General features: G+C 45.0%; 1 protein-coding gene across 3 annotated transcripts in view; it reads right to left on the bottom strand.

Moving 5' to 3' along the window:
- LOC120542496 (centriolar coiled-coil protein of 110 kDa-like) overlaps positions 1 to 12,741 on the bottom strand; it is a 68,522-nt gene extending 55,781 nt beyond the window's left edge. For 2 of the 3 annotated variants that reach the window (XR_005636194.1, XM_039775006.1), the window contains exons 1-2: positions 12,528 to 12,741; positions 8,879 to 9,031 (exon numbers count right to left, since the gene is read on the bottom strand). Coding sequence is in view for 2 of the 3 variants with exons in the window: in XM_039775006.1 (XP_039630940.1) it covers positions 8,879 to 9,022 (144 nt within the window). In the remaining variant the exon portion in view is untranslated. The remainder of the gene's footprint in view (positions 1 to 8,878; positions 9,032 to 12,527) is intronic. The other variant, XM_039775005.1, reaches the window with a different exon arrangement.
- Between the last annotated feature and the right edge of the window lie 247 nt (positions 12,742 to 12,988).

Below are 12,988 nucleotides of genomic sequence, written 5' to 3'. Positions count from 1 at the left end.
GTGTGAAAAAGTAATTGCCCCTGAACCTAATAACTGGTTGGGCCACCCTTAGCAGCAATAACTGCAATCAAGCGTTTGCGATAACTTGCAATGAGTCTTTTACAGCGCTCTGGAGGAATTTTGGCCCACTCATCTTAGCAGACTTGTTGTAATTCAGCTTTATTTGAGGGTTTTCTAGCATGAACCGCCTTTTTAAGGTCATGCCATAGCATCTCAATTGGATTCAGGTCAAGGACTTTGACTAGGCCACTCCAAAGTCTTCATTTTGTTTTTCTTCAGCCATTCAGAGGTGGATTTGCTGGTGTGTTTTGGGTCATTGTCCTGTTGCAGCACCCAAGATCGCTTCAGCTTGAGTTGACGAACAGATGGCGGACATTCTCCTTCAGGATTTTTTGGTAGACAGTAGAATTCATGGTTCCATCTATCACAGCAAGCCTTCCAGGTCCTGAAGCAGCAAAACAACCCCAGACCATCACACTACCACCACCATATTTTACTGTTGGTATGATGTTCTTTTTCTGAAATGCTGTGTTCCTTTTAAGTCAGATGTAACGGGACATTTGCCTTCCAAAAAATTCAACTTTTGTCTCATCAGTCCACAAGGTATTTTCCCAAAAGTCTTGGCAATCATTGAGATGTTTCTTAGCAAAATTGAGACAAGCCCTAATGTTCTTTTTGCTTAACAGTGGTTTGCGTCTTGGAAATCTGCCATGCAGGCCGTTTTTGCCCAGTCTCTTTCTTATGGTGGAGTCGTGAACACTGACCTTAATTGAGGCAAGTGAGGCCTGCAGTTCTTTAGACGTTGTCCTGGGGTCTTTTGTGACCTCTCGGATGAGTCGTCTCTGCGCTCTTGGGGTAATTTTGGTCGGCCGGCCACTCCTGGGAAGGTTCACCACTGTTCCATGTTTTTGCCATTTGTGGATAATGGCTCTCACTGGGGTTCGCTGGAGTCCCAAAGCTTTAGAAATGGTTTTATAACCTTTAATCTTTGGATCTTGGCATGATGTCTAGCTTTTGAGGTGCTTTTGGTCTACTTCTCTGTGTCAGGCAGCTCCTATTGAAGTGATTTCTTGATTGAAACAGGTGTGGCAGTAATCAGGAAATTGAACTCAGGTGTGATACACCACAGTTAGGTTCTTTTTTAACAAGGGGGCAATTACTTTTTCACACAGGGCCATGTAGGTTTGGATTTTTTTTTCTCCCTAAATAATAAAAACCATCATTTAAAAACTGCATTCTGTGTTTACTTGTGTTATATTTGACTAATGGTTAAATGTGTGTGATGATCAGAAACATTTTGTGTGACAAACATGCAAAAGAATAAGAAATCAGGAAGGGGGCAAATAGTTTTTCACACCACTGTATATATATGTGCCTTGTGCCCTGTGTTGGCTAGGATTGGCTCCAGCAGACCCCCGTGATCCTGTGTTTGGATTCAGCGGGTTGGAAAATGGATGGACACACACACACACACACAATGGCACCTACTGCTGGCTGCTCAGGAAGCAGCAAGTGCATCAGCCTCTGAGGAAACGAGTGCTAAACGTACAGAGAAAGAGGAGGAAAACTAGGAAGGCTCAAGCCAAGTGGATTCACTGCACGTTATTGTGCAGTGTGTCGTTAATGGTTTATTCTAATGTAATAAGTGTGGACCACCAACAACCCGACACAGAGGGGCATGGCACGCAAGTTCAAGGCACACAAGTCTTTTTAATTTTTCTTTCTCCTCATGGGAAACGCCTTCCCCCGTTTCCCACAAGTCTAGCACAGTCCCCAAGCACAGCACTACATACATTTCTTCTTCTTCTTCTCTTTCTCTTTGTCCTCCTCCACTCCTTTGGACAAGCTTCGTCTACCTCCTCCCAACTCTGGCTCCCGGAGTAGTGTCTTCTGGCTCCTTTTATAAGGCACCCTGGAACTGCTCCAGGTGTTTGTTGTTCCACTTTCTGGGTGTGGCAGAAGAACTGCCCATAAGGGCTCAGCAGCAGCAGCTGCACCACCCCCTGGTGGTGCCCACGGATCTCAACAGGGCGGCACCAAAGTCCAGATCCCATGGAGCCCTGTGGGAGTCTGAGGAACCGCTGCAGCCCACAGGGGCTTGCCACCTAGAGCTCCGAGGGAGGTAATGCTCTGGATATGCTCCCTCCCTCCCCAGGTCCTTCCATTGTAGGGGCGTCCCGGCCGGGCAAGGGCCCCCACTGTACGCCATACAAGACTTTAAACACTTCTTGTAACGGTTCCAAAGCATCAGTAAAGTGTTTCTTCATCTCTGCAATGTGGTCTACTAACAAAATTTGACTTTGGAGTGGCCTGTGGTGGCTTAACCGAGACGCATTTCTTTCGATATTACATATTTAGTATACGGCCTGTGAATCATTCATATTAACAAGTCATTTTGCCAGCATGCCAATATGCCACACAGCACAGAGATGAATAACCAACATACCGAGGTTTCAGAAGTGTCACGAAGGCCATAAGAAGCCTTTGTTAAGGTCTTGTTACATCAGAACAAATGAGTAACGGATGCATTTTTGATGAACCTAAACTGCAGTGTTACCAAATTAATATATGGGGGGGGGTGTTAGAGGTTAAGGAGGGCAGTTTTCATTCATTCATCCAAAGGAGGATCTCTCGATTCAGATGTGTCCCCTTACTCTCATTTTGGAATCTTGACCACACAAGGGAACGCACAGATGTTTTCAGAGTGGCGATTCCAAAGACCCACAGACACCTTAGACCAGGGGTCCTCAATCATGGTCCTGGAGGGCCGCAGTGGCTACAGGTTATCATTCCAGCCAGTGTCCTAATTAGAACTCAGCTCTTGCCGATAACGAAACTTGATATTTAACTCTAGGCCTTGTTAGCACTTTCATTCATCAAAGACAAAGTTTAGTTACTTTGTAGATCAGAGGGTCCTCCATTACAGTCCTGGAGGTCCACAGTGGCTGCAGGGTTTTACTTTAACCACTTTCTTAATTAGAACCCTTTTATTTACTACTAAAGCAACACAGCCGATTCCGGTTAATTGGACCACCGGTTAATCGGACCGAATCCTAAAGAACCGAAACAGATCATATTACATAAGCCTAATATTGTTCGCTTATTTGGACCAAAATTCCATGACAGAGAATAAAAAAAAGAAGCCACAAGTCGTCCGTGGAAAGCGGATGTAAAGCGGGTCAGCGACATCGGGGGGATCCCTGGGCTCCCCAGGAGAATTTATGCTTTTATCAAAGGTCAGGACGTCGGAAAATGTGTACCAAGTGCAAACCAGTGGGGTTGCCTGCCGTTTCTTTCCTAAAACGGATCGCCCAGTAGCCGGCGACATGAAGTCGAGCGTAAACAGAATCTTCAACAGACTGGAATTTGGTAATGTAACCTTTTTTTTTGTGCTTCGCATGCTGAGTGTCGTGTAGATCAGGGGTCGGCAACCTATGGCACGTGTGCCACACTTGGCACGCCAAGCAATTTCAAATGGCACGCAGACTCTTCACGTTTCCTGTATAAAGTTGATTATAAATTGATTAGCGGGGTTTCCTTGCTCATTTCGGCACTTGGGCGTAGCAGGGTACCAGCCACAGACTTGTTGTAACAGCAGTCTAAGTAGGTCAGGGAACAGTCTATTTGCAAAATCTCAGAAACTAACGACAGTAACGTCCACTAGCGAGATCAAAATTCTATTACATAAAAAATTGTGGCGCATTTGCTTTAAAACCTGTTGTGTGTATATCTGGATTTCGTTGTATACAAGCACATATATAATTTTTCAGGTGATATTTTAACGATACCCACTATAGAACAACGTTGGTTTTTGCATTTTATAAATGTTTTCTAATATGAACATTGGTTACGACTTTCCGGTCATGTGCTGCAAATATGCAGATCTACAGTAGATCTACAAAGGCCGGATGCCGGTAGTTGAATAATATATATGGTTCATATTGATTAATCTAAATATATCCATTGTATAAAAAAACTGAGATGGTCATATTTTTATTAGTTCCTAGATCTACTTAGAAAAAACGTCAATATAATTAAGGCCCACGCTTCTAAACAAGCTGTGTACAGCGATCGGCATTGTAGTGTCATTATGACTAGTTATAGCTGACAGTTTACTGACGGTTTTCCTCTCATATGCACGTATGTAGATCTGTTGGACAAAAGAATATGGATTTGTTGGACAAAAAGATCGTGCTGTGTGTACTTTCTGTTGTGAAAGCGTTGCGTGTCGCACATCTAGTGTACAAAGACACTTTCAAACAAAACCCTCAGAAGAGAAAAGTGAAGCTATCAAAAAAGCTATTTCTGGTTTCGAAAAACAAACTAGTATTTTGAGCAAAGCAGTTGGAATGAAGATTAAAGCTACTGAATGTAGTTATAAAATAGCTGAATGTTTTGCTTTGAAAGGGAAACCGTTTACAGACGGAGAATACATCAAAGAAACTTTTTTAAGCAGTGCTGAAATTTTATTCGGTGATTTACCAAATAAGGAGATTATATTTACTCGTATTAGAGAAATACCAATTTCTGCAAGATCAGTTGAGAGGTGCATAACTGATTTAGCTAAAAATGTAACAACTAAACAAATATCTGGATTAAAACAATCTCAAGTATTTAGTGTTGTGCTTGACGAAAGCACTGATTTAAACGATTTGTCTCGCTTAGCCTTGGTTGCAAGGTATCTTGAAAATAATCACATTTATGAAGAGTTGTGTTGCTTATTGCCACTTCATGACACAACAAAGCAGAAGACATTTTGACTGCATTTATTAGTTATTTTGCTAAACATGACATAGACTTAAACAAGTTATTCTGTGTGACAACCGATGGTGCTGCTGCAATGGTTGGCAAGAAGAAAGGATTTGCAAAACTTCTTGAAAATTATGTTGGCCGCAAACTTTTGAATTTTCATTGTATTATACACCAGGAGAGCCTATGTGCAAAGACCTCATCTCTGAATTTGGTCTCTGTGATGACAACTGTTGTTGAAATAGTCAACTTTATAATTTCTCATTCTTCACTGGTTCACAGGCAGTTCAAGTTTCTTTTACAAGAAATTGAGTGTGAATATGGAGATCTTCTGCTACACAGCAATGTTCGCTGGCTTAGTCGAGGCAAAGTTTTAAATAGATTTGTCAGTTGTCTTGGAGCTATTAAGGTGTTTCTTAATGAAAAAAAGAAACATTTTCCTGAACTGAAAGATGAAAACTGGGTGTTAAAGTTGATGTTTCTGACTGACATAAGCACACATTTAAATTAACTTAATCTAAAATTACAAGGACATGGACAAACAGTACTTGATCTTTTCAGCTATTGGAAAGCATTTACAATGAAACTAGACATTTTTACCTGTGATATCAACATCAAAGCATTCAGGTACTTCCCGAATGTGAAGAATCTCTCAAATCAATTTGAAATAAATGTAGATGAGCTTCAAGAGTACATTGAAGCACTCAAAGCAAAATTTGATAAACGAAGTAAGGACTTCCACATTCATGGATTCTTATTTTCGTATCTCATTAAGCCTGATATAATTGATTTGGAAACTACCCAGTTGGAACTATTTAGTTGTATGGATATTGATGCAACAGATTGACTTCAGATCTTCAGAATTATGGACATCAAAATTTGTTGAACTATGGAAGTCTCTGGAAAATGAAAATCTAGAAAAGTCTGCAGCTATTCTCAGCTGTTGGAGATCCCTTCCGAATTATTACATCTGTTTGAAGAAAATTGCTTTTGCTCTTCTTTCAGCTTTTGGATCAACCTATTCCTGTGAGCAAATTTTCTCTCACATGAAAGCAGTGCTAAATCCACAGCGTAGTCGCCTAACGCCTGAACATTCAGAAAATTATGTCAAACTCAAAGTGACAAAGTATGTTGTCGATATTGAGCAACTGGCCAAGACCATGCAAGGGCAAGGCTCCCATTAATAATAAAAAAGTTTTTTTAAACATCTTTCAAGAAACTCTATTTCTTTTAATGTTGTTTACAACTTTACATTTTATTGAATATCACTATATATTAATTAATTAAAATATAAAAATAAAATATATGGTAAAATAAGAATATTGACCTCGACTTGTATAAAATGATATGTGATGTTGGCACTCTGAATAATTTGAAACCTTAAGTTGGCACACAGTTAGCAAAAGGTTGCCGACCCCTGGTGTAGATCGTTTCGAAGTATTTGTAGATTTCTTTTTCAATAAACAAAGTTCTAAGCAACCGTACATGTACATAGTTCTTGTTTGTACGTTCGCCATACGCGTGTGCAGCACAATAAAAGTCATAATGACATTTTAATATGTGACTTATAGCACGTCCAATCTTGGTTGCACATGTATAGGGCATGTTCGTGTAATCGGACCAGCCAGTTATTAGGACCCAATGTGGTCCGATTAACAGGAATCGAGTGTACATTTTTTGGGGCCTGTTACCATTCAGAACCCTTAATTGCCTATTTTAGATTTCAGCAGCTGCATTTAAGTTTTAATTGTTGCCTGTTTTCTTAATCATCCATCCATCCATTTTCTAACCCACTGAATCCAAATACAGGGTCACGGGGGTCCGCTGGAGCCAATCCCAGCCAACACAGGGCACAAGGCAGGAACCAATCTCGGGCAGGGTGCCAACACACCCACACATACCAAGCACACACACACGGGACAATTTAGAATCGTCAATTTAGAACCAGAGCACCGGGAGGAAACCCACGTGGTGAGAACATGCAAACTCCACGTAGGGAGGACCCGGGAAGCGGACCCGGGAAGCGGACCCGGGAAGCGAACCTGGGAAGTGAACCCGGGAAGCGAACCCGGGCCTCCTAACTGCAAGGCAGCAGCGCTACCACTGCGCCACCGTGCCACCCCATCCATTATCCAACCCGCTATATCCTAACTACAGGGTCACGGGGGTCTGCTGGAGCCAATCCCAGCCAACACAGGGCGCAAGGCAGGAAACAAACCCCGGGCAGGGTGCCACCCCACCACAGGGCACACACACACCAAGCACACACACAGAACCCTTAATTGCCTATTTTAGATTTCAGCAGCTGCATTTAAGTTTTAATTGTTGCCTGTTTTCTTAATCATCCATCCATCCATTTTCTAACCCACTGAATCCAAATACAGGGTCACGGGGGTCCGCTGGAGCCAATCCCAGCCAACACAGGGCACAAGGCAGGAACCAATCTCGGGCAGGGTGCCAACACACCCACACATACCAAGCACACACACACGGGACAATTTAGAATCGTCAATTTAGAACCGGAGCACCGGGAGGAAAGAACATGCAAACTCCACACAGGGAGGACCCAGGAAGCTAACTGCGAGGCAGCAGCGCTACCACTGCGCCACCGTGCCACCCATTTTCTTAATCAGACATTGGTTAATAATGAGAGGCAGATAACCAATAAACCAGCAGCTCTCCAGCTAATGTGCTTACCATGAAGAAATCTGTGATAAAAAAAATGTTTAGAAAAGAATGAGAGGGGAATTGCAAGGACCGTTAAGTTTAAATCACACAGATAAGGAAACTCTACAGTGCAATTCAAATTGTCATGTCAGTCAGTCATTTTCCAATCCGCTATATCCTAACACGGGGGTCTGCTGGAGCCAATCCCAGCCAGCACAGGGCGCAAGGCAGGAAAAAATCCTGGGCAGGGCGCCAGTCCACCACAGGACACACACACACACAAGGGACAATTTAGGATCACCAATGCACCTTACAATGCATGTCTTTGGACTGGGCAGACACTACGCCACCGTGCTCCCCGCAATTCAAACTGCTCTTAGATAAATGCAAGCATTAACAAGCCACACATTTCAATACCAGTCAGCATGGACTGCTTTCTAATTAGGAAACTAGTTGGAATAAAAACCTGCAGCCACTGCGGCCCTCCAGGACTGTTGATGGAGGACCCCTGCCTTAGAACGTTCACTCCTCCGTTACCAGATGCCATTGGCCTCTTTTGGGGTCTTTTAGGTGATGTTTTGAGGCGGCAGTGCTGAATTCCACCGTGTCAATAGTGAACCACCCCCCCGTCAGTTAGCAGATGCCCTTACACTGATTCGGGTACTTTGCACTTGGCTTTGGGATGAAGTTTTGAGGTATGGCGGCTCAATCTTGCAGTGACAACATTAACCCTGAGGGCAGCTCAGAAGTTCAGTGTAGTGCCTCGTCAGCCTAGTCGGTACCCCTTTGTTACCAGGTGCCCTTACACCTTTTCTGGGTCTTTGACTTCTCAGATACATGAACAGATGTTTTAAAATGTGGGTGCCAACTTTACCTGCAATCATATGGACCTTAGGGACACCTCAGAAATTTAATGAGGCCACCATGACACCCTCGGCACGGTTCTGTTGTTACACTCATCTTGTAACCTTACCACACAGAGGCTTCACTTGATATTTTCATGGGGCTGAAATTCCTTTGTACTGACCCTACAGACATACAAAAGTTAACACGCGGTGCCCCTGCCCCCTTGGCACCCCTATTAGAAGGTATGAACCTTTCTACTCATTTTGGACCTTTTTTTACTTCACAGAGACATAAGAAGGTATTTCGAGATGGCTGTACAGAATATCATTGCGAAGGCACCGACTCTTAGGAAAGATAAGAGGAACAAAGTGGATATCATGTCACGCTCAGAAAGTTTCTGTTAGAAGATGGGTCGTCTCTTACTCGCTGTGGGACCACCTGAAAAAGGCTCCTCGCGCTTTTTCGTGCTCATCCTCATTTCTATTTACCTTCCAGGTAGCTCAGATAAAAACACCCCCCTTGACGTCTCATATCTTCGCGGTCACACAAGCTCAGGCTGGCCATAAAAGATCCCCTCCACCCCACTTCTCCCCCAGGACGTTGAGCAGACACTTACCACGGGTGCTAGGACCGCCATTCCATGGAACTGGATGAGGGACAGTCGTGCCTGCTGGTAGGCATCAGGGGAATGTGGCCTTCCTTCGCCTTGGAAATGAGACAAGTGCTTCATGCAGAATTCTTCATAATCTTCCATCTTCATAACAGGGAGCTGTACAAACAAAGTGGAAAAAAAAAAATGAAATGTTGGGATGTCAGATCAGGCAGTACAGCGTGGGAATGAACAAAAAATGGATGCACACCTGAGGAGATTATCCACCCGCATCCAGCCACCATGAGGAAAGAAGAAAGCAAAACCGAAAAAAATCCAAAATCGATAGCAATCCAACTGAAACGTATCATACAATGCAGAACGGGGTTGCCAACGACATGTCAGAAACTGCACGGTGAATGCGGGTTTTGGCCAGGGACAAAGTCATAAATGAAACAACATGCTGCAGGCTTCGTTGAGAAGTGAAACAAAGTGCTTGTCATGGCAGCTGAAACACATCCCAATCAGGTAGTTCTGGTCTCTTGACCCTTGTGACGTCCTGCCACAGTGACTCCATCAATCCATCCATTACCCAACCCGCTATATCCTAACTACAGGGTCACGGGGGTCTGCTGGAGCCAATCCCAGCCAACACAGGGCGCAAGGCAGGAAACAAACCCTGGGCAGGGTGCCAGCCAACCACAGGGCGCATGCAGGAAGTGAACCCAGGTCTCCTTACAGCGAAGCAGCAGGCTACCCACTGTGCCACCGTGCCGCCCCCATCCATTACCCAACCCGCTATATCCTAACTACAGGGTCACGGGGGTCTGCTGGAGCCAATCCCAGCCAACACAGGGCGCAAGGCAGGAACCAAACCCTGGGCAGGACGCCAGCCCACTGCAGGGCACACACACGCACACACACACACACACAAGGGACAATTTAGGATCGCCAAAGCACCTGACATGCATGTCTTTGGACTGTCGGAGGAAACCCACGCAGACACGGGGAGAACATGCAAACTCCACGCAGGGAGGACCTGGGAAGTGAACCCAGGTCACCTAACTGCGAGGCAGCAGAGCCACCCACTGCGCCACCGTGCCGTCCCCATTCGTTATCCAACCCGCTATATCCGAACTACAGGGTCACAGGGGTCTGCTGGAGCCAATCCCAGCCAACACAGGGCGCAAGGCAGGAAACAAACCCCGGGCAGGGCGCCAGCCCATCACAGGGCACATACACACACACATAAACAAACACCGTCACACCAAGCACACACTGGGGACAATTTAGTATCACCTAACCTGCATGTCTTTGGACTGTGGGAGGAAACCGAAGAACTCGGAGGAAACCCACGCAGACATGGGGACAGTGACTCCATTTTATTGTTAAATGTTCCCTCCATGCTGGAATGTTAGCTGTGCAGTCACGTGGAGCTCAATATGAAAGGCACTATATACCCATACATTGGCTGAATGCAATTCCTATTAACCAGGACTAGTCTACCTTTGTACCCCTCATCACACAACAGGAAGACTGGAACAAGAATTAAGGGCTTCCCCACCAGATGATTCACCAGCGTTACCCCATTTTAAAGATCGCAGCTAACTGTTCAACTGCTAAAAACAAGCAAGGCCTTCTCACCACAATAGCCAATCCACGTATTCATGGTCTTATTACCATCCAGCCGTCCATAATCAAAGTGGCTTAATCAAGATCAGGATCATGGAGGCAAAAAGTCTACCCTGGAAACAATGGGAACAAAGGCAGCAACCACCATTAAACAGGGCATCGCAATATTGCAGGGCACAGCTACTGTAAAGGGGCAAATTGTCATTGGAGAGTGTGGTGGTCGGAAACCATGAGGAGTTCAAAGGTCGAGAGTAAACAGCAATTATTTACATATATTAGGAGACAATCATTTTTAAGAGCATGCTGTCAAGACTAAACTATCTAACCTTGTAACATCCACTCGAAGAGAACCCCAATAATGAACCCCGCATCCCACTGGTCCTCCCATTCCACCCTAAGACTCCTTCTCTTCCCACAGTTCATCAAACAACATATATCCCAATCTTCCAGACTGATCCTTCCACAGGAGCTTTTCTTCCTAACCCACCCTTGATCTCCCTTCAGCGACAACCTAACCCATGCAAGCTTCTTGTCCACAGCTCAATAGACTGAGAGGAGAGACACATTACCCCCTCCAGGCACTCTGAGTGGTGGCAGGAGCCACGGTGTCACTTGAAATGAATGTCACCAACAGTCAGACCCCTTGTATCCAGTCTCGCTGGTAAATTCGGCATTAAAAAACAGGCTAAAAATCACGTTTACTGCATATCTTGTAGGACGTGTCCTGCTATCTACGCAGGTGAAACAAGGAGGTGGCTAGCAGACCATTCTGTGGAGGGCCACGTTTGTGCCAATGAGATCAAAGACCTCACAAAGCCGATGTCACACCCCTTGATCACAGCCACACTGATTTCTCTGTCTGTGTTCTTTCCCATGATCAGCCTAGAATTACAGATTTCTCCAGGTCTTAATGACTAACTACATGTTCAGTTATTATTGCTATCTATTCACTTGCCTATTACTTGTTATTTATGTATCTATTTACAGTGTAGTATAGCTGCTTACGTGTCTTGCACTTGTCCTGTGTTTATGTTGCACTGCAGTCCTGGAGAACATTATTTTGTGTCACTGTATGCTGCAATACTTTCTTAATGGGTGGTATGACAATAAAGCCCTCCATCTTCTCGAATGGCAGCTTTTTCTGACCTCTTCTAACCTTTTCTCCTTTCATCTGCCCCGGCTTTGTTCCCTCCTTCCTCGCCTATATTTGTCACCTACTCATTGCTTTTTCATGATGACGGCTGTACTGCCGAATCGGTGTGTTCTTTTGACATTCTTTCCTTTACAATGTGGAAATAACCCTCCCGACTGCATGCCTGGTTATCTGACGTTTCTGAATTTGCCCGATGCGTGTAAGTGTGCCCTGCATTTGGCTGGCACCCCGCCACGGAGTTGTTTCCGCCCTGCGCCCCCAGTACGGTTCAGATAGGCTCCACCCCTTTCATCTAAAAATATATAATAGGGTTTTGAAAACGGGTGAGGCGCATTTTCTTGTATCGTCCCTTTCGCTTTCCCGTTATAACACCGACACTGCGCTTGCCTGGACTGAATGTGAATTCTTGAATCAGACAGTCCAAAAGAGTTAGCGCCGAAACCTCACAACTAAAATTCGGACCCGATCGCGCTTTGTGAAGAATTTGCACCACCACATCCCCCATTTGTAAGGCACCTGCTCTCCTCTCATCTCCCATAGACTTGCATCCTCTCGCTCTGCTCTTTATGAATCTGAGTGTGTCCGAATATGCCCTGGGATGATCAAGTACCCCGTCCAGGATTGGTTGCTCAAAGCTGACGGGATACCCTTCGGCCCCGGCGATCCAGAATCGGATTGACCTGATTCGAACTTTGGTAAATACTTAATCATGATAGAAGGCAATGGACAGCGATATCACACACATGAAAGAGACCGATTACACAGGCGGCCTGCGCGGGGGGCTCCACTACGGCAACGCACAAAGGCCGTCCGTTGCGCTAACCCGGTCGGAAGCAGCATCAGTGTACAAGCAGCTGCTACTGCTCGCTAACGTCCAAAGGATTCTCTTACCCGCAGATGTCAAAGCACGTGTGCTCTCGTCCTCCGATTGACTGGCCTCGCGACAAAGGCACAGATACTCCTTATTTTATGCAATATGACTTGAAATATGTCAGGGTCTTCCGCGAGCACGATGAAACCCCTGGAAATTCGTCCGTTTATGAGGTAAATAGCAACACACCCCGCCTCTCGGAAGCCGCCATCTTTCGGCGGCAACACCGCCTCCTAGCAACGCGAAATCCCGCCCTCTACTAATAATTCCAGTTAGTGCTTGGAGGTTGGGCTGTGATTGGCTACTGCCATCGAATTGGGCCGGTCCTTTCGAACAAAAGCTTCGCCAGTGGTAAGACTGCAGGATTCCGCCGAGTTCTTCGGGAAAATACCCCAAGGGAAAAAAGAATCAGAATCAGAATCAAAATCAAAATCAAATCAAGAAATGTGCGTGGATATAAAGAACCGAAGCAAGATTCTAT

This window comes from Polypterus senegalus, chromosome 13 (assembly GCF_016835505.1).
Source record: "Polypterus senegalus isolate Bchr_013 chromosome 13, ASM1683550v1, whole genome shotgun sequence".
NCBI lineage: Eukaryota > Metazoa > Chordata > Cladistia > Polypteriformes > Polypteridae > Polypterus > Polypterus senegalus.
Note: the sequence above shows the minus strand (reverse complement) of the source record. Positions and strands in the feature narration are given on the sequence as shown.